The sequence below is a fragment of the Meriones unguiculatus genome, chromosome 11 (genome assembly GCF_030254825.1).
Source record: "Meriones unguiculatus strain TT.TT164.6M chromosome 11, Bangor_MerUng_6.1, whole genome shotgun sequence".
NCBI lineage: Eukaryota > Metazoa > Chordata > Mammalia > Rodentia > Muridae > Meriones > Meriones unguiculatus.
The window spans coordinates 2,419,128-2,442,058 of NC_083359.1; the positions used below are offsets into that span (position 1 = coordinate 2,419,128).

At 54.1% G+C, this 22,931-nt stretch overlaps 3 protein-coding genes across 3 annotated transcripts; all 3 read left to right on the top strand.

Moving 5' to 3' along the window:
- Window positions 1–844: 844 nt before the first annotated feature.
- Tnfsf12 (TNF superfamily member 12) lies at window positions 845–9,198 on the top strand. Its single transcript, XM_021648180.2, has 7 exons — window positions 845–1,337; window positions 1,482–1,529; window positions 1,948–2,023; window positions 2,708–2,761; window positions 2,836–2,871; window positions 8,174–8,298; window positions 8,477–9,198. Exons 1-7 carry the CDS (start codon window positions 1,140–1,142, stop codon window positions 8,726–8,728), a joined length of 789 nt encoding a protein of 262 aa, XP_021503855.2. The 5' UTR covers window positions 845–1,139; the 3' UTR covers window positions 8,729–9,198.
- A 192-nt stretch (window positions 9,199–9,390) lies between these two features.
- Window positions 9,391–12,686, top strand: Tnfsf13 (TNF superfamily member 13). Its single transcript, XM_021648181.2, has 6 exons — window positions 9,391–10,544; window positions 10,847–10,925; window positions 11,057–11,104; window positions 11,251–11,369; window positions 11,568–11,706; window positions 12,390–12,686. Exons 1-6 carry the CDS (start codon window positions 10,314–10,316, stop codon window positions 12,497–12,499), a joined length of 726 nt encoding a protein of 241 aa, XP_021503856.1. The 5' UTR covers window positions 9,391–10,313; the 3' UTR covers window positions 12,500–12,686.
- Window positions 12,687–13,575: 889 nt separating this feature from the next.
- On the top strand, window positions 13,576–22,441 carry Senp3 (SUMO specific peptidase 3). The gene is made up of 11 exons (XM_021648179.2): window positions 13,576–13,874; window positions 14,642–15,349; window positions 16,488–16,727; window positions 16,805–16,916; window positions 17,236–17,383; window positions 17,500–17,547; window positions 18,056–18,133; window positions 20,781–20,918; window positions 21,098–21,181; window positions 21,298–21,348; window positions 21,936–22,441. The coding sequence occupies exons 2-11, from the start codon at window positions 14,653–14,655 to the stop codon at window positions 22,044–22,046; spliced, it is 1,707 nt and encodes a 568-aa protein (XP_021503854.1). The 5' UTR covers window positions 13,576–13,874; window positions 14,642–14,652; the 3' UTR covers window positions 22,047–22,441.
- Window positions 22,442–22,931: the final 490 nt, after the last annotated feature.

Here is a 22,931-nt window from a genome sequence, read left to right on the forward strand (position 1 = left end):
CGGGGCTACACAGAGAGACCCTGTCCGGAAACAAACAACATACACATAGAACACACATCCACAATTTTACAAACTAGGTTTTTTTAATGATTTATTTCATGTGCATTGGTGTTTTGCCTGCATGCATGTCTGTGTGAGGGTGTCAGATCCCCTGGAACTAGATTACACAGCTGGGAGCTGCTGTGTGGCTGCTGGGAATTGAACCTGAGTCCTCTGGAAGAGCAGCCAGTGCTCTTAACCGCTGGGCCATCTCCCCAGCCCCCAAACTATCCTTTTTAAAAACTATTTTTTATATTATGGGGGGTGGGGGGGGTTAAGAGGAGAAGCCTGTGATCCCAGCACTCAGTTGGCAGAGACAGGCGGATCTCTGTGAGTCTGAGGCCAGTCTGGTCTACAGATCAAGTTCCAGGACAGCCAGGGCTACACAGAGAAACGCTGTCTCAAAAAAAAAAAAAAAAAAAAAAAAACAAATCCAAAAAACTATCACCAGACTCAATGGTGCACACCTGCAATCCCAGCACTCGGGGAGGCAGAGGCAAGCGAGTCTGTGAGTTCAAGGCCAGCCTGGTCTACAAAGGCTATGCAAAGAAACCCTGTCTCGAAAACAGAAACAACCCCCCCAACAAAATAAACGATAACCTAAGATCTGAAAAGTCTCCCTTTTAGCGGCCTATGGGAAAAGCATGTTTAGGTCAACCTGAACAAGTTAGAGTGATCTGGAAGAGGGAATTTCAACGGAGAAAATGCTTCCATCACACTGGCCTGGAGGCAAGCGTTTTGGGGCAGTTTCTTGATTAATGATAGCTGTGGGAGGGCCCAGCACTCTGGGGCGGGGCTGGGTTCCTGGGACCGGAGCCCCGTCCCCTTCCCTGGCACACTGGCCTGGTGGACGCCCGTCCACTTCTGCTTTCCCTGGCTCTCAGAGGCCCAGGTCTGGGGTGGCAGTGCGGTTGCCTGCGTGCTCACGCGCTGGACGCCTCTCACTTTTTGCACTGCACCCCGGGGAGGCTGGAGTTTAATCGCACAGTGTCCGGCTTCCTGTCCTCGTCCGCCCCCCTCCGGCCCGCTTCCCTGGCCCCTCCCTCTCCCCTGGCCCGATCCGCCCACCGGCTCCCCCTCCCCATCCCTCGGGTCCCGGGATGGGGGGGGCGGTGAGGCAGGCACAGCCCCCCGCCCCCATGGCCGCCCGTCGGAGCCAGAGGCGGAGGGGGCGCCGGGGGGAGCCGGGCACCGCCCTGCTGGCCCCGCTGGTGCTGAGCCTGGGCCTGGCGCTGGCCTGCCTTGGCCTCCTGCTGGCCGTGGTCAGCCTGGGGAGCTGGGCAACGCTGTCTGCCCAGGTGAGGCCCTCGGCGTACCCCTCGCTGGGCATGCTAGGGGCAGAAGGTGCAGAGAAGCAGGCGGGGGCCGGGCGGGCGGAGGGCCAGGGCTGGAGGCCGCGGTGTCAGGACAAGGGCAGGGTGACGCTGCCTCCCTCCCGGCAGGAGCCTTCTCTGGAGGAGCTGACAGCGGAGGAGCACCGGCAGGGCCCTGTGAGTAGGTGTGGGTGCCGAGTGCAGGACGCCAGCCCGGAGGAGTGTGCCTGAGCCGAGGCTGTGGCTGCCTGTGACGGTTGACCGTGCGGTCAGCGGTGTGTGCATGAGGACTCTCACATGCACCAGCTTACCGCTGAGGGTGGGGAGTGAGCCAGCCCACGTGGGGACGTAGGGCTGTGAGAGAGGGTGATCTGGGTAGCACAAGGTAAGGGTTTGCCGCCTGAGAGGTACCTGCCGACCGGCTGTGAGGTGACACCCAGACAGAGGCAGTATGAGTGATATGTGTCACCTGTGCATCACCTATGCTGTCTCTGCCCCACCTCCGTGTGTGTGTGTGTGTGTGTGTGTGTGTGTGTGCTTGGTGGCTGTTTGTCTCTAGGAGGTTCTGTTTGAACCCTGCCTTTAATCCCCCTAGGAACTGAATCCCCAGACAGAGGGAAGCCAGGATGTGGTGCCTTTCTTGGAAGGACGAGTCCGGCCTCGGAGAAGTGGTGAGCAGCCATCCCTCTTTCCCAGTCTCAGGAGTGACGGACCTGGACTTGGCCAGTCGCTGCTTTCTTCGCCGCTTTGCTCTTCACAATAGTCATCTTACTACGAAGCTCTTGTTTCGTAGAGAAGCTGAGGCAGGGAGCGTAAGGGAGTCAGACAGCTCCGCGGCTGAGGACGGATCTGGGAACTGTAGCTCTGCCCTCTGAAGCTCGGTCCTGTGGAGCCAAGCGCATGCCCAGGACCTAGAAAGACACCCAGGGCCCTCCTGAGGGCGAGGTGGGGGGGAGACCTGGGTTTCCGTGGACAACGACGTGTATGAATCTCCCTGCTGTGTACCCAAGTCTGGATGGATGAAATTGCCCTGGTGTGGGTGTGCGCGTGCCCGTGTCCGTCCTTGCTGTGTCTGTGCGTCTGTGTGGTGGTGGAGCTGGGACCCGGAGCCTTGTGTGTGTTAGGCAAACACGCTACCCCAAGCTGCGCCCCAGCCCAGTGTGGTTATCAATGGAGAGTCACCTTTCCGCTGCTCAGAACCTCATCCCAATTGGGATGACAAATTATGTTGTCACTGTTTATGAAGGAGTCGGAGGTGTGATGGCCAGGGTCCTGAGCAGGGTGGGAGGCTGGGGACCAGCTCCTGGGACCCAGAGAGATCCCCGTCGGCTAACAAACCCCTGCTTCATTCTTAGCTCCTAAGGGCCGGAAGCCGAAGGCTCGCCGAGCCATTGCAGCCCATTATGAAGGTAGGTGGCCTATTACAGAGGGGGCAGGGGCAGGGGGAAGGGCACGCCTCACCGCGCTTTGCTATGTCTTGCAGTTCATCCGAGGCCAGGCCAGGACGGAGCACAGGCAGGTGAGTCCCCGCGTCCATCTCTGAGCACCCCTTTCGCCCATCACAGTATCACCCCCACAGCCCGGGAGAGAGAGCCCCCAAGATTCTTCCTCCCAGCATCCAGGCTGAGAACCCAGAAGTCGGCTTACGAAAGTCCTCTACGCTCTCTGTGCCCTGGCCTGGCACCCTCCGCAGAGCCCAGGCTAGCCCCTCTCCAAACCCGCTGCCCCAGCTTTCCCCTCCCCTCACGCTTTTCCAAGAAGAGCCTGTGCTCCCTTCTTTCTCTTTTCCCCTCTGTGTTCCATGTTTTTTCCTGCTGTGTGATCGTTGCTTCTCAGATTGTCTCTAGTCTCTGCCTGTCTCTGTCCCCCACATTGGCCCCGTGACCTCGGGACCCCAAACTCAGCTCTGCCCTTTCCCCATCAATTTCCTTGCCTCCCCGCTTTGTCCAGCCTCTGTTGCCAAGCTGAGCCCCGCTGCTGCATTGCTTCTCTGCTTAGCCGCCGGCCTCTCTAGCTGTGGCCTTGACCTTACTTCCTGGCACTGGCTTGCGGGGCTGACACTCCTGTGCCCTAGTGGGCATCTTCTGGACTTTGCACGTGCAGTTCCCTCAGCTGGAATATCTTTCACCCTGAAGGTCTGGAGGCGAGACAGAGGCTCGGGCTAGGGTGTTAGCGGTAGAGGAGGGGAGAACTGGAGACGCAACATAAAGACGCAAGCTCACTGTGGAGCAGCTGAAAATGGACAGAGAAATGGAGGAATAACAAATAGCACCCACGTTGCTTCCTGTTGTGGGGACAGGGTCTTGCTGCTCCACCCAGGCTGTTCTAAAACTCCGGGGCTCAAGTGACCCCCTTGCCTCAGCCTCCTTCACACCTGACTCTGAGAAGAGTACCTGAACAGCCTCAATACCTGAATGGATAATGCCATTCGCTAACAGGGAAATGGGTCCGAAGTTAATTAACTGTGAGATGTCCTACAAGGAACAGGTGGAGAAAATGGTTAGTGAGGTGAGTTTCCCCAGGGGGCCGTTAGCCTGCCCGAGGCTAGGTGAGAATGGTCATGAGGTTGCTGTTGAAAGCTACAGGAGGAGAAGAGGCATGGGAGAGAACGAGGCTGGGCAGAAGGGGAAGCCAGCTGAGGAGACGGGAAAGAAAGGACCTCAGGCAGGGCGGGGTCCGAGATCTCCGAGCTGACAGTTTCGGTCAGGAGGATGTGGCTGTCTGTGCAGGGGTGGCTGAGGTCACAGGAGACGAAGACAGTAATGTGACTGCGGCGTTTAGCTGATGACATTGCGATCAGCTGATCACATTAGAGGGTTGCTTCAGGACTGCTTAGCAGGGTGGTGTGGACCGAGGGCAGAAAGCAAGAAGAAGGGAACGAGACAGTGACAAGGATGGTTGGTAGGTAAAGAGGGATGTGATGGACATGGTGGCACACCTGTGATCCCAGCGCTCAGGGAGGGGAGGCAGAGGTGGGCAGATCTCTGTGAGATCGGGGCCGGCCTGGTCTATAAAGCGAGTCTAAGACAGCCAAGGCTACACAGAGAACCCTGTCAAGGGAGAAAAAAAAATGTAGGCCAAGTTATACCTCAGACCTTTTAGGGAAGACTATATTCTTCCTGATGCTTTTGGGGTGGGGACTGGGACTAACAGACCCTCAAAGCTGCCATAGCAGGAAGACACCAGTTACCCCACACAGTAAGTGAGGGTTATCCAGCTTGCCCAGACCAAGGCAAACCTCGGTGGGTGAGGTGGGGTTCAAAGCCAGCTAGGACATGCTTAGGTGCTGAGCCTTCATGAGACTCCCTTCAGGGTCTGCAGTGCTGGTGTGAGTGTCCTGGGAACCACCCACATTCTGAGCTCACCATGCCCTTTGGCCACAACCAGCCTCGCTCTGAGCCAGTCTGCACCCAGATGCCCTCTTCTCTTTCTCCCCTTCCTGTTCTGCACGGCTGGGGCAGGACTCTCGTCCTCAGTCGGGATCGTTCGCTGGGGCAGCTTCCCAGGCTCAGCTCACTGGCTCAGCACACGTGTATCAGGAGCCTGCTATCTACCAGACCAGTGTGGGTCAGACTCGTATACATTTGCCTAAGGATTCACCACAGAGGAACGGCAGACAGTCTATAAATGTGTGATTACAACGCAGGGCGACAAGAATGGAAACGAGGCAGACACATGGCAGCACACAGGAGGACAGGAACTCATTCCCCTTGGGAGTAGCACTGAGGCCTTAGCAGGCCCCAGTGAGAGGCTCAGGAACCATGCCAGGCCAGGCTTTCCCAAGAGTCTGAGGAGGCTGCAAGCTGTAAGAACTTTGGCGAGGCCGAGGTGGAAGGGTGCTCTATAGATGTGGGGGTATCCAATCTTTTGACCCTGTGTCGTGTCCTCCACAGATGTACTGGACCATATTCATAGCACCTCTGGGATGCATGGGTCCCCCCTCAGGGCCACAGGTTGGACGTACCTCAAAGGGAAGATAGGGTAAGGTAGAAGATGGCAGAAGACGGTTGGCAGGTGGCAAACAGAAAGTGGGTAGCTCTTCCGTGACCCGGCAGAGGCCATGCCGGGAGTGGCAGGCTCCACCTGCAGTTGGAAACAGCAACTCTGACACTTCGTTTGGGGAACAGCCTATGAGAATGGAAACAGGGATTCCAGTGAGGCGCCCAAGGAGAGCAGACTGGGGAGGGAGGAGAGCCCGGAAGGACACCTCATTCTCCCTCCTGGGCGAGGAGGTCAGTTCGGCTCTGCTGAAGCCTGAGGAACTGTCTGCACTTTAGGGACTGCGCCAACTCGGGAGAATGCAAATGAGCAGGAAGAAGGAAATACCTTTTGATCCTCCAGGTAGCGTGAGGATAGGGCACAGGCCGACAAACCGAGGGTCCTACGCAATGCTCTACCTCAGAGCCACGTCCAAATCCATTTGAAAAGGGGGTAAGAAAGCCAGACAGGTGGGATTGCAGCACCCTGAAGGCTGAGGCAGGAGGATCATGAGTTCAAGCAGTGCCGTGTAACCACTAGGCAGCCAGGGCTACAGGGCGATATCCTGTCTCAACCAAACAACAAATACCAAGCGTGGAGAAGGCTGGGAAAGGTGGCTGACTAGTTCTTGAGAGTCAGGCAGCCTGGCTGAGCAGGCGATAGACTCAGGCTGACAGCTGTCAGCTCCTGTCACCTGCTCTCTCCTCAAGTAGGTGAGGCCCAGTTCCAAGCACTGGGAATCCAGAAGGGGTAAATAAAACAGCTGTCCTTGCCCCTGCAGGGAGCCACACCCTACGGGGGATAAATGAGAGAGTTCTTACTTTCCTGACTGCTAGGGAGCAAGCCAGGAGGCAGAGCTGGGGACAGCTAGTTTGTTTGTTTGCCTTGTTTTGCTTTGGAGGTCTTGATAATTAATGCGGGCTTTGAACTCAGGAACTCTCTTTCTCAGTCTCCCAAATGCTCTGGTTATAGACCTGTTGCAGCATAGCACCACTCTCACTGGAGGCAGAAAGAAGGTCTGGCTGGTGGGGGGGGAGGAAGGTCATGGTGGGTCAGAGCTGAGGTAGACAGCCCTCAAAGCCATGGGCACTGAGCTCTGTGCTTACCCTCTTTTTGTTTTCTCTTTTCCTTTTTTTTTTTTTTCAGTGTTTTGAGGCAGGGTTTCTCTGTGTAGCCCTGGCTGTCACTTTGTAGACCAGGCTGGCTTTTAACTCACAGAGCTCCGCCTGCCTCTGCCTCCCTGAATGCTGGGATTATAGGGGTGTGCAACCGTGTCTGGCTTTGTTGTTGTTGTTGTTGTTGTTTGTTTGTTTTGAGACAGGGTTTCTCTGTGTAGCCCTGGCTGTTCTGGACTCGCTTTGTAGACCAGGCTGGCTTTTAACTCACAGAGCTCCGCCTGCCTCTGCCGCCCAAGTGCTGGGGTCAGAGGTGTGTGCTGCCTCGCCTCACTGTCTTTCCAGCTTTCAACTGTGCCAGTTCTAGCAGTTTCTTCCTGTTCATCTTGTGGCAGTGGACTTTAGAGTCCCAAGCGCGCTAGCTCAGGGCTGTCCACCTGCCATGGCGTAGTTCTTGGTAACAGCTTTACTAAGATAGATTTCACATCCCATGCAGGAGAACTCAGTGCTTTTTAGTCTCCCAGGACAAGTACAACCTAAGGTGCAAATCCTTCCTCACCACAGCCATGGCCCATGCCTTTAATCCCAGCATGTAGGAGGCAGAGGCAGGTACAGGCCGGTCTCTAAGAGAAGAGGCCAGTCTGGTCTATATAGTGGACAACCAGGACACCCAGGACTACTTAGAGATCCTATCACCAAACCAAACCAAATCAAGCAAACCCCCACAAGGCCAAGTCTGGGAAACATGTATAATTCCAGCACATGGGAGGTAGGAATCCAAGTTTATCCTCAACTGCATAGCAAGTTTGAGGCCAGCCTGAGCTCATGAGACCCTGTCTCCAAAGAGAATAGTACTGATAATCGGAGAAAGGAAAAGCATGCATCCCAGAGGTCACCTCAGGCTCTCCTTGCCTCAGGCAATCAGTAACCCTCTCAGCGTCGTAGACTGCTCGCTCCCGGCACTTCCTGGGCACAGGAGCAGACGGTATGGGGTTCTTTCACTGAGCATACTGTTCATAAGGATCACACGATACCACGCACGTCCTTTCCTCCTGTTTATAGCAATGTCCAAGTGTACAGGGATGGCACATTTGCTCATCCGTTTGTCGGCTGATGGACATTAAATGCCATTTCTTCTTTTCTTGTTTGTTTTTGGTTTTTGGACCCAGGGTTTCTCTGTGGAACCCTCGTTGTTCTGGAACACCCTCTACAGACCACGCTGGCCTGGAACTCAAAGAAATTGCTTGCCTCAGCCTCCCAAATGCTGGAATTAAAGGCGTGTGCCACCCCCAATGCTGGAGGGGCCAGTATTACTCTTTTTGGATGTTTTGTTTTTTCAAGACGGGGTTTCTCTGTGTACCCTTGGCTGTCCTGGACTTGGCTTTGAAGATCAGGCTGGCCTCAAACTCACAATGAACTGCCTCCTCTGCCTCCTGAGGGCTGGGATCACAGGTGTGCGCCACCGTGCCTGGCTGCCAGTACTACCCTTCAATCTCTCCAGAAGCAGTCACCAGTGACAATTTGCCCCGAAACTTCCTGGTCACATACGTTAGATCTCATCACGCAGTATGTCGTATCACTGTGGGTGTGGGCCATGGCTTCGCCCACACGCTGGGCTATTGATCTCTCTTCTGGGTAAGGTAGACCTCACATGACTCTGTGACTCCCAGGTTGGTGGGGGAGGTCTGGTAAAGGGACTCTTACCTATCCATACATGTCCACATTCAGGTGTGGACGGGACAGTGAGAGGCTGGGAAGAGGCCACAATCAACAGCTCCAGCCCGCTCCGCTACGACCGCCAGATTGGGGAATTTACAGTGGTCAGGGCTGGCCTCTACTACCTATACTGTCAGGTAAGCCCTGCCTGCTCCGTGGGCAGGGCGGTGGCCAGGAGAAGGGTTTGGCTTGGGAGGTAGGAAGAAGGGCAGGGTATGGGTGGGAGAGGGGGAGTGTGGCTTCCAGGAAGGAGGCGATGCCTGGCTTCGGAGTGGGTAGGCAGAGGCCCGGACTTGGCCGCCTCTCCCCGCACAGGTGCACTTTGATGAGGGCAAGGCCGTCTACCTGAAGCTGGACTTGCTGGTCAATGGCGTGCTGGCCCTCCGCTGCCTGGAGGAGTTCTCGGCCACAGCAGCAAGCTCCCCTGGGCCCCAGCTCCGCCTGTGCCAGGTGTCTGGGCTGGTGCCGCTACGGCCAGGGTCTTCCCTTCGGATCCGCACCCTCCCCTGGGCTCATCTTAAGGCTGCTCCCTTCCTTACCTACTTTGGACTCTTTCAAGTTCACTGAGGGTTCCAGCACTCCCAGATCCCCTAAACTTTATCCAAACAGCTCCCAAAGCACCATGATGACCCCTGACGCCACCGCGGAGCTGCTCTTTGCTCCTGTCTTCTCCTCCAGGCAGGGGCAGCTGGCTCCTGTTCACGTGTTTCCCCCTCCACAGAAGCATTGCTGTTCATTAACATCCCATCCCACCTCAACTGCCCACCTCACTAGCCCCCAAAGCCCCACTTATTCCTGACCCCCAGGCCATACCCCTAGGCCACTGTGTTTACTGACTGTGCAGCAGGCACGGAGAGGGGCTGGACCTAGTAGCAGGAAGCCAGAGAGCCTGGGACTGGGCCACAAGTTCCCAAATGTGAGGGGTAAGAGCCCGCCAGACACGAGCTCTTCCCCGGATCCCTGTGGATTTTGAAAAGATACTATTTTTATTATTATTGTGACAAAATGTTAAATGGATATTAAAGAGAATAAATAAATGAGAATTTCTCTTTTCTTTGGGGTGCAGAGTAACTGAAGGTTGGGGGAAGAAGGGAACTTAGGCATTGGGGAGCAGGGACTTGCACGCCTCCAATTTCCAGTTTTGAGTAGGAAGCACAAAGGTACCAGAAAAAAAAAACAAAACAAACAAACAGCAGAACACCTGGCCCTCTGCTCAAAGTACAGCAGAGGCAGCCTCCTTTCCCTTGCAGGCACATTTCCTCCTGCAGGGGAATCCCTGGCTGGGAGGAGCAGGGCCCCTCCTCTTGACAGCCTCAGGACACTCAGCAGTTGGGCAGGTGCTGGAACAGGCCCTGGCTAGGAGATGGGGAGATGGTGTGGGAGCCAGGCTGGGAGGGGGTTCAGAGACTCAGGAAGGACTCTGAGGCAGCTATGTGAGTCTGGGGAGCAATGCTACAGTGGCTGGGGGGCTTGGGGCTTTTTTCTTTCTCTTTGTCCAGAGAGCCTTATGTAAGAACTCTTCTTGGGAAACAGGAAGTCCAGCTTGCCAAGTTCAGCACAGGGAGTAGTGCAGGCCAGGTTCCAGCACACCCGGCCCAGCCTTAACCCCAGCGCCCTGCCAGTTTCTTGTCCCTGGTTCTCCTTCCTGCTGGCCCCTAAATCCCTTTCTTTTAAAATCTCCAGTCACCCCTAACAAACCTCCTCGAGATCTCACCCATGTCTGACCCAGAGAGTCTACCACGCTCACCTTCTGAACCTCAGTGCTGCCAATTCCTGCTCCTGGCACCATGCCCCGTAACCAACAGACCTTCCCACCTCCAGCTCAGGGGCTGTCCCTGGGCTCCTGAATGCTGGCCGCTCCTTCTGGGTGTCCTGGGCCACGCTGTCCTTCCTAGATAACTGGCACCAAAATCTCCTGAGGCCTGGGGTGTGTGTACCAGAGTGACACCAGCTCTCGGTGGGGGCCAGGAGTGCTAACAGCACCTCTGGCTTGATTTCTTCCTCTCTCCCTTTTCTTCTCTAGTTCCTTTTTTATTTCTCCCTTGCGTAACGCGCTCTTCCCTTCTGTGCCTTTGCCTGTATTCCCACCCTCCCTGCTACCTCCCAGCCACCTCACTGCTGAGACCACAGCTGTTGGCAGGGTCCCCAGCTAATGCCAGCCTCATCTCCGGGCACCATGGGGGGCTCGGTCCGAGAGCCAGCCCTTTCAGTTGCTCTTTGGCTGAGTTGGGGGGCGGTTCTGGGGGCTGTGACCTGTGCTGTCGCACTGCTGATCCAACAGACGGAGCTGCAAAGCCTCCGGAGGGAGGTGAGCCGGCTGCAACGGAGCGCAGCCCCTTCCCAGAAGCGGGGAGAGTCTCCCTGGCAGAGCTTCGGGGAGCAGGTGGGTAGAGGGAGACGTGACTCTGCGGCTGGAGGGCGAACGGCAGAGGGGTCTCCGGGCTCTCGGTCTGCAAAATTTCAGCTGGGTGCCAGAGGTGGCCCTGGATTTGGAAGTCGAGGGGGGACAGCCGTTCCAGGAAAACTAACTGCGAAAGATTAGCGCTAAAGATTAGCAAGAACATCCTGAGAGGCCATCAGTGCCCAGGCTAGGGGCCTAGGCACAGGTACAGAAATTTCAGCAATTCCTAGTGTGGAGGAGGGCGGGCAGTGAAGGCTGTCTAAACGCTGGTCTTCCGTGAGCAGGGTCCTGCTGTCCAGGAAGCCTGGGAGGATGGCGAGAAACCCCGGAGACGGAGAGCAGTACTCACCCAGAGGCGCAAGAGTGAGCGAGCCCCGGGTTCGGTGGGGTGGGAGGTGAGCTGGAAGCCTGGGAATGCTGACGGGAGCTGACCAGAGGTGGAGGGTGGACTCCAGGGGCAGGGCCAACACTACTGCTTCCTCCTTCCCTCTCAGAGAAGCACTCCATTCTGCATCTTGTTCCAGTTAACCTTACCTCCAAAGGTGAGCCTGACTTTAAACATGGCCTTGTGGGAGGGGCAGCCACCAGGAACTGTGGGGCTGGGGCCAAGAGAATCCTAGAAATGAAAATGGGGAGACCTCGTGTGTCTGGGTGTAGAGAGCTGACCCGCCACACTGCTCACCTCCAGAGGACTCTGATGTGACCGAGGTGATGTGGCAGGCAGCTCTTAGGCGTGGGGGAGGCCTGGAGGCCCACGGATGTGTGGTCCGAGTCTGGGACACTGGAATTTATCTGCTGTACAGCCAGGTAACTACAGACAAGCCCTGAGCCCACCATGTGGACATGGAGGCCAGCTTGCCATCCCTCTAAAGTACCCTGATCCCTCTGCTCATCCCAAGCTTAGACCTCTCTTTATTGCCTGGCTCCTGCATCGGGCTCCCAAGTCCTCGAAGGACGGAGTCTTGCTGGCCTGGTTTTCCTTAGCCTCTTCTCTCTCCCCGACAGGTCCTGTTTCATGATGTGACTTTCACCATGGGTCAGGTGGTGTCTCGGGAAAGCCAAGGGAAACAGGAGACTCTTTTCCGATGTATCCAAAGTATGCCTTCCGATCCCGACCGCGCCTACAATAGCTGTTACAGTGCAGGTGAGAGCTGTGGGGCCAGAAGGGGTTGACGTGAGCAGAGCAGGTCACATTGAGCAGAGCTGACTTCCTGTGGCCAGTCAGGGTAGCGAGTTGGGTGTAGGGGTAAATCTGAAGAGTGGAGAACAAGATGCCCAGGCCCGCACAGGGAGTAACTGTGAACTAGGAGCCTGTGAACAACTAGGTTCACGCCTATAAAGCTGAGGGAGGAGGCTTGCTGAAGGCCAGCCTGGGCTATCATATGAGGCTGTCTCAAACATTCGAGAGGCCAGTGAGATGGCTCGGTTACTAACGAGGCTTGTTCCGTCCCTCCCACCTCACCACCTGAACTTGATTCCAAGAACTCATGTAGAAGGAAGAAACCGAGTCTCAAAAGTCTTCTGCCCTCTGCACACGTACATGTTCCCTAACCAAGCTGGGCACGGTGGTGCAGGCCCTAATCCTTGCCTCCTTGGGAGGCAGAGGTGGGCGGGTTGCTATGAGTTCAAGGCCAGATTGGTCTACAAAGCGGGTCCAGGACAGCCAAGGCTACACAGGGAAACCCTGTTTTGAATCTGGACCCCCCCCACCAAAAAAAAAAAATTAAAACATAATATCAGAATGGAGGAGGGACGGGAGTAGGCAGAAGGAAACGTCTGAGAACTGGATGGCCGTTTGAGCATCTGGCCGCTCGTCTTTTTCCTCAGGTGTCTTTCATTTACATCAAGGGGATATTCTCACTGTCAAGATTCCACGGGCGAACGCAAAACTTAGCCTTTCTCCGCACGGAACCTTCCTGGGGTTGGTGAGGCTCTGACTGTTATTTAAGAGGTTTGAACCTCTGGGAAGACCAGTCTGGGTCTACCCCCACAAAGGACAAATGGTCAAGTACAGCCCTCCTTGCTTTTGACCTGGTGACTCTTGTTCCTCCCTTTGCCTTTTCTGCTCCCACTCTCTGGGCCCTGACTTCATGGATATTAAAATGGTAGAATATTTTGCGTTTATCTCCCACCTAGCCCCAAATCCTTTTGTTGCGTGTATTGAGGGGGTTTCGAGGACTGTGCCAAGCCTTGTTTACTCGCCAGGGTCCAGTGCCATGCGTTAGGAACAGCACCACCATCTAGCGGCAGGTTGAGGACAGAAGGCAGCCTCGGCTAGGGAATAGCCGTGTCCGGGCCACACCGCTTCAAGCCTCCTCAATCTACAAGCCCGGCTTTCACTTCCATTGTGTCCCAATTCTCGTTACTAACTGGGAAGATGCGTTTACGAAGCGCTGGCCTGCTTGCCTTTCATGTTCCCCACGCCCCTGGTAAACCTCCACGCTGGGCCTGGTGCACCTTTAATCCCACTACTCACGAGGCGGATCTCGCGAGTTCGAGGCCGGCCTGGTCTAAATTGCGAGTTCCAGGCCAGCCAGGGTTACACGGGTTGAGAGCCTGTCTCAAACAAACAAACAAAAACAGCAACAAAATACTCTCCAAGACCGGAGCGGTATCCAGGAAGGTCACATGTGCTGGACGCCCCGGCACAGCTTAATCAGGTCCCACTTAAAGTTAAAAAACCAAAATTCGTTGGGCTCCGTCCCGCCTCCATTTCCCCATGTGCCTAACCACAGGCCGGTTGCTGGAGGGCCCGGACATCCTGGCCCTGCTCCGGGAAGCGCACGGGATCACCCCGAGCCCAGGCCCCGGAGGCGCTCGGAGCGACAGACGGCCGCACCGCGGAGCGTGGGGCCGGGCGCGACACGCCGGCGCAAACCGGCGAGCAGCGGGACCGCCGCGCGCAGACGTCGGGACGGGGCGCGCAGGCGCGGCGCGGCGCCCGGCTCGCGGGGCGGGGCCGTGCGGAGGCCCGGGCGCGCTGGGGTGGGCGGGGCCGGGCGCGAGGCGGCCGCGCCGGCGCCGCTCGCCGGGTGTGACGTCGTAACTGTGCGCCGCCAGCGGCGGTGGGCCTGGGGCTCGTGGGAGGGGAAGGAGGAGGAGGAGGGGAGGTTGGCGGCGGCGGAGGTGGAGGCTGAGCGGCCGCGGCGGGGTGGCACGGCGCGCGGCCCAGCACGTTGGCGTCGCGAATCGAGGCGGCTCCGCCTGAAGACAGCGGGAGTGGCGGGGTCTCCGCCGTCCGAAAGATGAGCCGGAAAGCCTGAGGCGGAGTCACCCGCCTTGGGGCCCGTGCGCCGGGCTTCCCCGCTCCGGGTGAGGACGCCCCTTCCCCTCCCCCCCCACCCGCCCTTCTGTGGCCTCCTCCATTTCTGGTCTTCGCTCGCACCTAATTGGGCCCAAGAGGCCCTTTAAAGGACTTAATGACCGGTGTGTGCCGAGTCGCCCGAGCTTTCGGAACTGTGCCCGGGCTGGGAAGCATTCGGGTCCTTCATAACGCTGGAGAGGGGCCAGTGTGTCTGACCCCCACCGCTCCGTCCTGTGCCTTGATTCAGTCGCTAAGCACCGGTTCGGTCTGTTTGCAGTTTTCTTCAACACCTTTCTCTCATCATTTCCTGAGCCATAACCCTGGCACCACCCTTCCCCCACACCTGAGGCGTGTGTGTCCCCCTCCCCCGGTATCATTCCAAGGTGAAAGGGAACTTCCTACTCGGAAACAAAGTTTTCCTGGCGAAAGTTGTCTTCCCAGGTACTCATATCAGGAATCCTGACTGAGCCATCTCCCTGAGCAAATTAACCGTCAGACTTATCCTAAGGACACCATAGTGGCATTAAAGGGGAGCTTAAAAATACGGGGTTTCACCCGAGGGTCTGAGAAATAAAATCCCTAGGCTTCCCTCTTAAGTCATTTTTTTCTGCAAGACCCGGGCAAGGGATGGAATGACAAACTCCGAAGGGTTCCTTGTGTATAGACTTTTCTTTATTTGTATCTGAAATTGGAGGGAAAAATGCTAAGGAACAGTTAGATCTTGGAGGTAGGAGTAGGATGTTCTGATTCTAATACTCAAGCTTTTGTTTTACAGGGTCCTGGAAGATGAAAGAGATTATACAAGGGACCGGGTCTTGGGGGCCTGAGCCTCCAGGACCCGGCACCACTTACTCCAACCCCAGACGAGAGCCTCTTCGTTGGCCCCTTCCCCCCAAACCCCGGCTTAAGTCAGGTGGTGGGTTTGGGCCAGATCCTGGGTCAGGGACCACAGTGCCAACTAGACGTCTCCCTGCCCCTCGGCCCTCTTTTGATGCCTCCGCTAGTGAAGAAGAGGAAGAGGAGGAGGAGGAAGAGGAGGAAGAAGTAGCAGTTTGGAGGCTACCCCCTAGATGGGGCCAACTGGGGGCCTCCCAGCGTCCTCGCCCTCTCCGACCCTCTCATAGAAAAACCTGCTCACAGCGCCGGCGCAGAGCCTTGAGAGCCTTCCAGATGCTGCTCTACTCAAAAAGCACCTCGTTGACATTCCACTGGAAGCTTTGGGGGCGCCACCGAGGCCGGCGGCGGAACCTCGTGCACCCCAAGAACCATCTCTCACCCCAGGAAGGGGGTGCAACGCCACAGGTGCCATCACCCTGCTGTCGTTTTGACTCCCCCAGGGGGCTGCCCCCACCCCGGCTGGGTCTGCTAGGTGCTCTCATGGCTGAGGATGGGATGAGAGGGTCTCCACCAGTGCCCTCTGGGGCCCCCATGGAGGAAGATGGACTAAGGTGGACCCCAAAGTCTCCTCTGGACCCTGATTCGGGTAAGGTGGGAAATGGAGTGGGAAGGGTGAAGAGTCTGGAGCACCAGGAGTTTGTCACTCTGGTGAGAGCTGAGCCTACCGAAAGCAGAGTGAGGCATTCAGAATAGTTTGAAATGATCTCATTAAGCCTTAATTTGAAAGTCCGGTGCTGGCTTACACTGGTAATCCTGTCAGTTGGGAGGCGAAGACAGTGATCAAGGCTTCCCTGGGCTGCAAAGAAAGCTCCTATCCTGTGGGAGTAGGAGTAGGGGTTCTGAGCAGGAATGCCGCCTGACACAGCGGTAGGAAAGAAGCCCTTAAGTACCTGTGCTGAGATCTTCAGATGACAAAGGGAGCTTTGGTTAGGAAGGTCAGTGCAGTCCATTCCCAAGCCTCCGTCCTCTCGGGATTGGTCTAGAGACACATGTCTGCACAGAGCAGCATTCCATGCTCTTGAGGAATGGGACATTTACCAATAGTGTGTGTGTGTGTGTGTGTGTGTGTGTGTGTGTGTATGTGTGTATTTTTAGGATTTATTTATTTACTGTGTATACAGTATTCGGCCTGCATGTGCGCCTGCACACCAGAAGAGGAGACAAGATGGTTGTGAGCCACCGTGTGGGTGCTGGGAATTGAACTCGGGTCCTCTGGAAGAACAGCCAGTGCTCTTACCTGCTGAGGCATCTCTACAGTCCCAGATTTTAACATTTTTATTTAGAATATTTTTTTCTTTGGAGAAGTCCAGCGCAATAATTGAGCATCTTCGTATATTCCTGAGCCTGGGTTATGCACTGTTAGTTGTTAAGCAGCTCTCAGAGTCTGCCTTTCCTCTTGCTTGTGAATAGCTACTACTCTTTTTTGTTTGTTTGAGACAGGGTTTCTCTGTGTGGCCACGGCTATCTTAGATTCCCTTTATAGAACAGGCTGGCCTTGAACTCACAGAGTCCTGCCTCCCAAGTGCCGGGATTAAAGGCGTGCTCCACCATACCCTTTTTTTAAACAGACTCTTTGGATGCCCTTACATCGGGCTTTGAAGGTCTGCGTTCCATGAGGTTATCTTGCTGGCTTCTCTCTCGGTCTGTGTGGTCTTGTCCTTTGTATGCATCAGCTCTTTGACTTGGCCAGTTTCTGATGCCTGTCCTATTTCTGTGCCCTTTAGGTCTTCTCTCATGTACTCTACCCAATGGCTTTGGGGGACTATCTGGTCCTGAAGGGGAGCGCAGCCTGCCACCCCCTGATGCCAGCATACTCATCAGCAATGTGTGCAGCATTGGAGACCATGTGGCTCAGGAACTTTTTCAGGGCTCTGACTTGGGCACTGCAGACGAGGCAGATCGACCTGGGGAGAAGGCTGGCCAGCACAGCCCCCTCCGGGAGGAACACGTGACCTGCGTGCAGAGTAAGCCTTTGGAGAGCTTAGTCTCCTTTTGGCCAGCTCCTAGATGAGAGTCTGAAGTGCCCCCTTCCTCCCTGTAGGCATCTTAGATGAATTCCTTCAGACTTACGGCAGTCTCATCCCCCTCAGCACTGATGAAGTTGTAGAGAAGCTGGAGGACATTTTCCAGCAGGAGTTCTCGACACCCTCCAGGTGAGCTTTGGAGGAGGGCTGGGACCTCATGGCTGGGGGGGGGGGGGGTCTCCTGTGGGGACCTAAGGGCTGCAGCTGTAGCAAAGTGCCAAGCCCTATAAGACTGTGTGTGTGTGTGTGTGTGGGGGGGTGTCTTCTCTTAGGAAACTGAGACAATGAAAAGGCATGCCTGAGTGGCTCCTAGCCTCTTCCTGGGGAGTGGGAGACCTTGTGAAAAAGAACTGTTGTTTTAGATTCTTTTCTAGACCGTAGTGGGTATTCAGGCTGCCCCAGCCCTGCCTAGTAGCTCTTGTATGATTCCAAACTTTGGCCTGTTCAGGAAGAGTCTGGTATTACAGCTGATTCAGTCCTACCAGCGGATGCCAGGCAACGCCATGGTGAGGGGCTTCCGGGTATCCTATAAACGACATGTGCTCACCATGGATGACTTGGGGACCTTATATGGACAGAACTGGCTCAATGACCAGGTAAGAGGATGGAGGTAAAAGGGCTTGAAAAGGCCTTTGCAGAGCGGGGCCTTTGGCATGGGAACCCTGTGCCCCTGCCATACCCTTCAGGGCACGGTGCCTTTTCCCTTCCCCAGGTGATGAACATGTATGGAGACCTGGTCATGGACACCGTCCCTGAAAAGGTGGGTCCAACCAGATTCCTCTGGGATTTTTTATATTTATGAGACAGGGTTTCTCTGTGTAGTCCTGGTTTCCCTGTGACTCCATATGCAGACGAAGCTCAAACTCAGAGATCTAGCCTGCCTCTGTCTCCTAAGTGCTGGGATTAAAAGCATGCACCAGCCCAACTGAGCACCAACCAGTTTCTTTAGTCCCCAAAACTTTCGCTTTTTTTTTTTTTTTTACATCCCCTCTCATCTCTTCATTTTATATAACTAGGGCCTGGGTTTTGGGTAATTTATGCATTTTAGATCTGTAAACTAATCTGTTTTCATGTTTAGTCAACCCCAAGAATGGAGGCATGGAACTACCTGTAAGAGAAAGTTTACTATTAAGTGAACTAGGTTGGCAGTCATTGAAGCCATTTCACTTAGGCCGACTGAGTGTGGATTTGGGAGGGCGGAAGGGCGGCTTTGTGGGCAGCTCTGAGGCCCTTTAACTCTACCCAGCTCTCTCGTGTCTTTGGCACAGGTGCACTTCTTCAACAGTTTCTTCTATGATAAACTCCGAACCAAGGGTTATGATGGGGTGAAAAGGTGGACCAAAAATGTGAGTGATGAGTTCACAGCTGCTTGTGTAGCAACTAGAGCCCTTCCCCCCTAGTCATCATCTGCTAAACAGTAAATGTCTTACGTGCCAGGCACTACTGTGGGAACTAAGGCTACAGTATTAAATAAGGAAAAAACCGTGCCTTGGTGGAATGAGGGTAAGTTACTTTTCGGTTAGTCACAGGGGATAAACACAGGGGATAAAAGAGTAATGTAAAAGCAGGGAGGTGGGTGCTTTAGGCTGGGTGTAGGTCTTACTGACCTAGTAAGGCCTTCCACATCTGAATGACAGGAGTCACCATGTGCGGTCTGGAAAGCAGTGCTCTAAGCAAAAGGAACAGCAAGTATTTGAGACCCAGGTAGAAAAAGAATATGCTTTGAGCACAGTGGCTAAGGATGGAAAGGTAGAGACCTAGGCAGAGGAGAGGCTGAGACGTGAGGTGGACTGACAGGCAGCTGTTATTCTGTGTCCATTGAGACGCCAGTGCATCCTTACTGTGGGTGTGGATGTGCATGTTGTGAGTGTGAAGGTAGAAGACAGCTTGTCCGAGTCAGTTCTCTCCTTCCATTATGTGGGCTCCAGACCTCGGACTGAGGAGGTCAGGCTTGGCGGAAGCACGTTCACCTGTTGAGCCATCTTACCAGCCCTACCAGACTAGAGAGCTTCAGGCTTGATGTTCCCGTTCAGAGATGGAATGAAGGGGAAGAAGCTGGGCGGAAGTGGTGGGAGAGATGGGAGGAGGTTTGCGTCAGGTGTTGGAACCAGGAGAATTTTGTGGCAGGTTTCATGTGGGACATGAAGAGAGCAGTGGACGGTGATATCTGGGTTTTGGGCTTAAGTAATAGGAAATATTGGGAGAGGGGCTGGCTTGAGGTGGATTCAAGAATCTCCATAGGCAGCTCTGCCCTATAATTGATCTGCAGTGACAAAGGAACATTGGTTCTAATGCCCACTTGTCTTCTTCCTCCTGTCACCTACCACTGCCTCCCCACTTCCCCCTAAGAGCACCTAAAACCATAGCCATGCATCGCTCGCCACTGCTCCGCAACCCTGCCCTGGCTCCAGCATTTAAATTTTGTGCACAGGTTTACTCAGTAGAAGCAGAGTGACTACAGTTAAAACACAGAAACTTTAGCTTTGTGTATGTGTTTATGTGTGTGCCTGAGATAGGGTTTTTTGTGGGTCAGCAAGTAGGTAAAGTAGGTAAAGGTGCCTGCTGCCAAGCCTGATGACTTGTGATCCTGGGACTCACGTGGTGGAAGGAGAGAACCAGCTTGTCCTCTGACCTCCACACAGATACCCTGGCATGTGTGGCCCCTCCTCCTAATAATAAACATGTTATTAAAAATTTAAGTCTTTCTTGTCCTGTTGCTTACTTCTGTGACCTTGAGCAATTACTTTCCCAATTTGCAGTTTCCTCATGTCTTCAGTGACACAAAAAGACTTGTGGTAGGGTGACTGTAGACATTGACTGAGCATTTCTTTCAGGCCATGCGTTCTTTGTGGATAGGTGACTAGTTTAAGTTTATTCCCTGCAGTGAGTGAGGGCAGGTACATTGCCTGCTCCCTCTTACAGATCAGGCCAGGTATAAACAGTTAAGTAGCTCGCTCATGGTCACGGACCAGTAATGTAGAAGCTGGATATCAATCCTGGCAGTGTGGCACCAAAACCTGAGTCTGTTTTTTGTGTGTCTTTTAAAAATCACTGTTGTTGTATGTGTGGGGTGTTTTGTTTGCATAAATGTCTCTACAGTACATGCATGCAGTGCCGTAGGGGCCATAAGCAGCCATCATATTCCTGGAACTCAAGATGCACATGGTTGTGAGCCACCGTGTGGGTGTGGGAACTGAACTCAGCTCCTCATGAAGAGCAGCCAGTGCTCTGAACCCCTGGGTCATCTCTCTAGTCCCCAAGTCTGGGTTTTACCTAGACTTCTTACATTATAAGTACCTGGCACCATCAAGTGTCTCAACAGGTGTGATGGTGTACACCTTTAACCTCAGCAGTCAGGAGGGAGAAGGAGGAGGAGCTCTGTAAGTTTGAAGAGCCATCCTGGTAGTGAGTTTCCAGAAAGCCAGGGCTGTGTAGAGAGATCCTGTCTCGAAACCAAAAACACAAAACATTTGGGCCAGGGAGGTAACTCACCTATGAAGTGCATACAAGGATTTGAGTTTGATCCCAGACAGAGCCAGGCCAGGGGCAGGTGCTGTTACTTCAACAGTGGAGATAAGTGGATTTCTGGGGCTTGCTAGCTAGCCCAACAAGCTTACTTGATAAGTGCTAAGTCAGTGAGGGACTCAGTTTTAAAGGATGGACATTGACAGAGGCTCAAAAGTTTTCCTCTGGCTTCCACATGCATGGCACATATGACACACAGAATCTAAGCCACAGATAGGGATGTAAATCCGTACAGTGGTTGCTTAGCACACAGGAGACCCCAAGATGACTGACAAGCACTATCCCCACCAAAAAAAAAAAAAAAAAAACAAAAAAACTTGCCAAAAGTATTAGGATGTGATGCTGAGCCTTGCTTCATAATCCGTGATCTGCGTTTTATACATGCTTTGCCTGTTGCATATTCTCTTTAGAGTCCTCATGGCAGTGGGCAGGGTTCTGTGTGTGTCTGACCAAGTACTCTCTCCTCAGGTGGACATCTTCAACAAGGAGCTGCTGCTGATCCCCATCCATCTGGAGGTGCACTGGTCACTTATCTCAGTTGACGTGAGGCGACGCACCATCACCTACTTTGACTCACAACGGACACTAAACCGTCGCTGTCCTAAGGTGTGAGGAGGTTGTGGGCAAACAAGTAGTAAAGATGGAGGGAGATCTGGCAGCCATTTTAAGGACTGTGGGCTGAGTCTGAGGAGTGGGCGACTTGAGCACGGTGTTTGCCACCACCATAGTGTGCGTTAGGCTGTTAAGTGACGAAGGTATCGCTTTCTTTTTCCTTGTCCACACAGCATATTGCAAAGTATCTGCAGGCAGAAGCAGTAAAAAAAGACCGACTGGACTTCCACCACGGCTGGAAAGGTTACTTTAAAATGGTGAGTCTCCAGAGGGGATGGAGTAGTGTGGTGAGGGTAGTGGATGAGAGGTGGAAATTGAACGCGTAACCTCCAGGAGGCTACAGATGAACAGATTCTTGTTCTTTCTTTCCTAGAATGTGGCCAGGCAGAATAATGACAGTGATTGTGGAGCCTTTGTGTTACAGGTAAGCAGATGAGTCACCTTAGCGCTAGGCTCTGTGGCTAAGTTGCTTTTTGCCTCAGTGAGTGCAGCCGAATTGTACAGCAGGAAATACCCATGTGTTAGAGCACAGAAACCCTGGATTCCTAGGTTGTCCTTAGGCCTGTGTCCATATCAGAGTTGGTACAGGTTCTCTGGCTTTAGTCCCAACATCCTCCTCTCAACTCAATGTATCTTCTCTCACTAGTACATCAGATATATTAGGTAGGGTGTTTGGGGATTTTTGATTTTTTATGTATTTTTTTCTTTGAGACAGTTGCTGTGTTAGACAGCCTTGGCTGTCCTGGTCTCCGTCCTGGTCTTGCTTTGTAGACAAGGCTGGCCTGGAATTCAGAGATCCACTTGTCTTTGCCTCCTGGAGTGCTGGGATCACAGGCCACCACGCCCGGCAATGTAGCCCCACCGGCTATTAGACTCTAAGGCCAGTCTGTATGAGAAATGGGGAGTTTCTGAAAGATTAAGATGTGTTTTGTGTGGAATGTACAGCACAGGTCCTGACTTGGGAGGGGTGGTCAGTAAATGGTTCTCACGGCCTGCTTTGTTAATACCCAGTACTGCAAGCACCTGGCCCTGTCTCAGCCATTCAGCTTCACCCAGCAGGACATGCCCAAACTCCGACGGCAGATCTACAAGGAACTGTGTCACTGCAAACTCACTGTGTGAGCCTCATACCCCAGACCCTTAGCCCATTAATGGGCAGGGGAACAAGGGAGACCCTTCCCAAGAAACTCCAATTCCTTTTCTCCCACCCAATTCCCTTTGGATTTTCATATTTAAATGTTTGGTTTCTGTATTTTGTTTTCTTTGCGAGAATGTTGGTTTCTGATGGGAAGGGAATGGCCACATAAAAGCCCTTTTCTCCCTCTCTAGGGGAATGTTGCCTTGTGGCCTAGGTGGAGCAGCCATTCCTCCTTCCGTGTTCAGGGGGCAGGACAATTGGGGGTGGTGGGCGGGCAAAGGGATTACTGCCTGCCAGATCTTCAAACTTTTTTTTATATATAAATATATATAAAAATGCCACGGTCCTGCTCTGGTCAATAAAGGATCCTTTGAAGATACATCAGTGGTGCTTTTCTTTGAGGAGCCTTAAAATACTGCATGTATTTCATCTCAGGTCTCCAGCTAGTGAGTGCTCTTAGTTAGCCCTTCTCAGGTCTTGAGAGCTCAGACCAGCTTTCTGTGCCAGCACTTCACCGTACAGACAAATCATCCAGGGCAGGAGGAGGAGGAACGAAACCTCGAGAATAAGGACGCCTGACAAGCTGCGAGCAGACACTGAAGGAACCCACAATGGAGTTGGCCGGGATCCTGACAGCTTACATCCCTGTGGTTCCCTGGAGCCCAGAAATGGGGCCCAGCCCTTCTTTTCCTCCACTCGAGGAAACTTCGTGTAGCGGGACAGTGCTACAGTTCCTGCCCTTCTACACTGAACACACCAGACTGCTCTGAACAGAAGATTAAAACTTGGGTCCCGTAGAAATCTGTAGGAGAGGCGAAGGAGAGCGGCAGCCCCGAGTTCCCGGAAGTTCCAGAGGCTAAGGCCTCGCC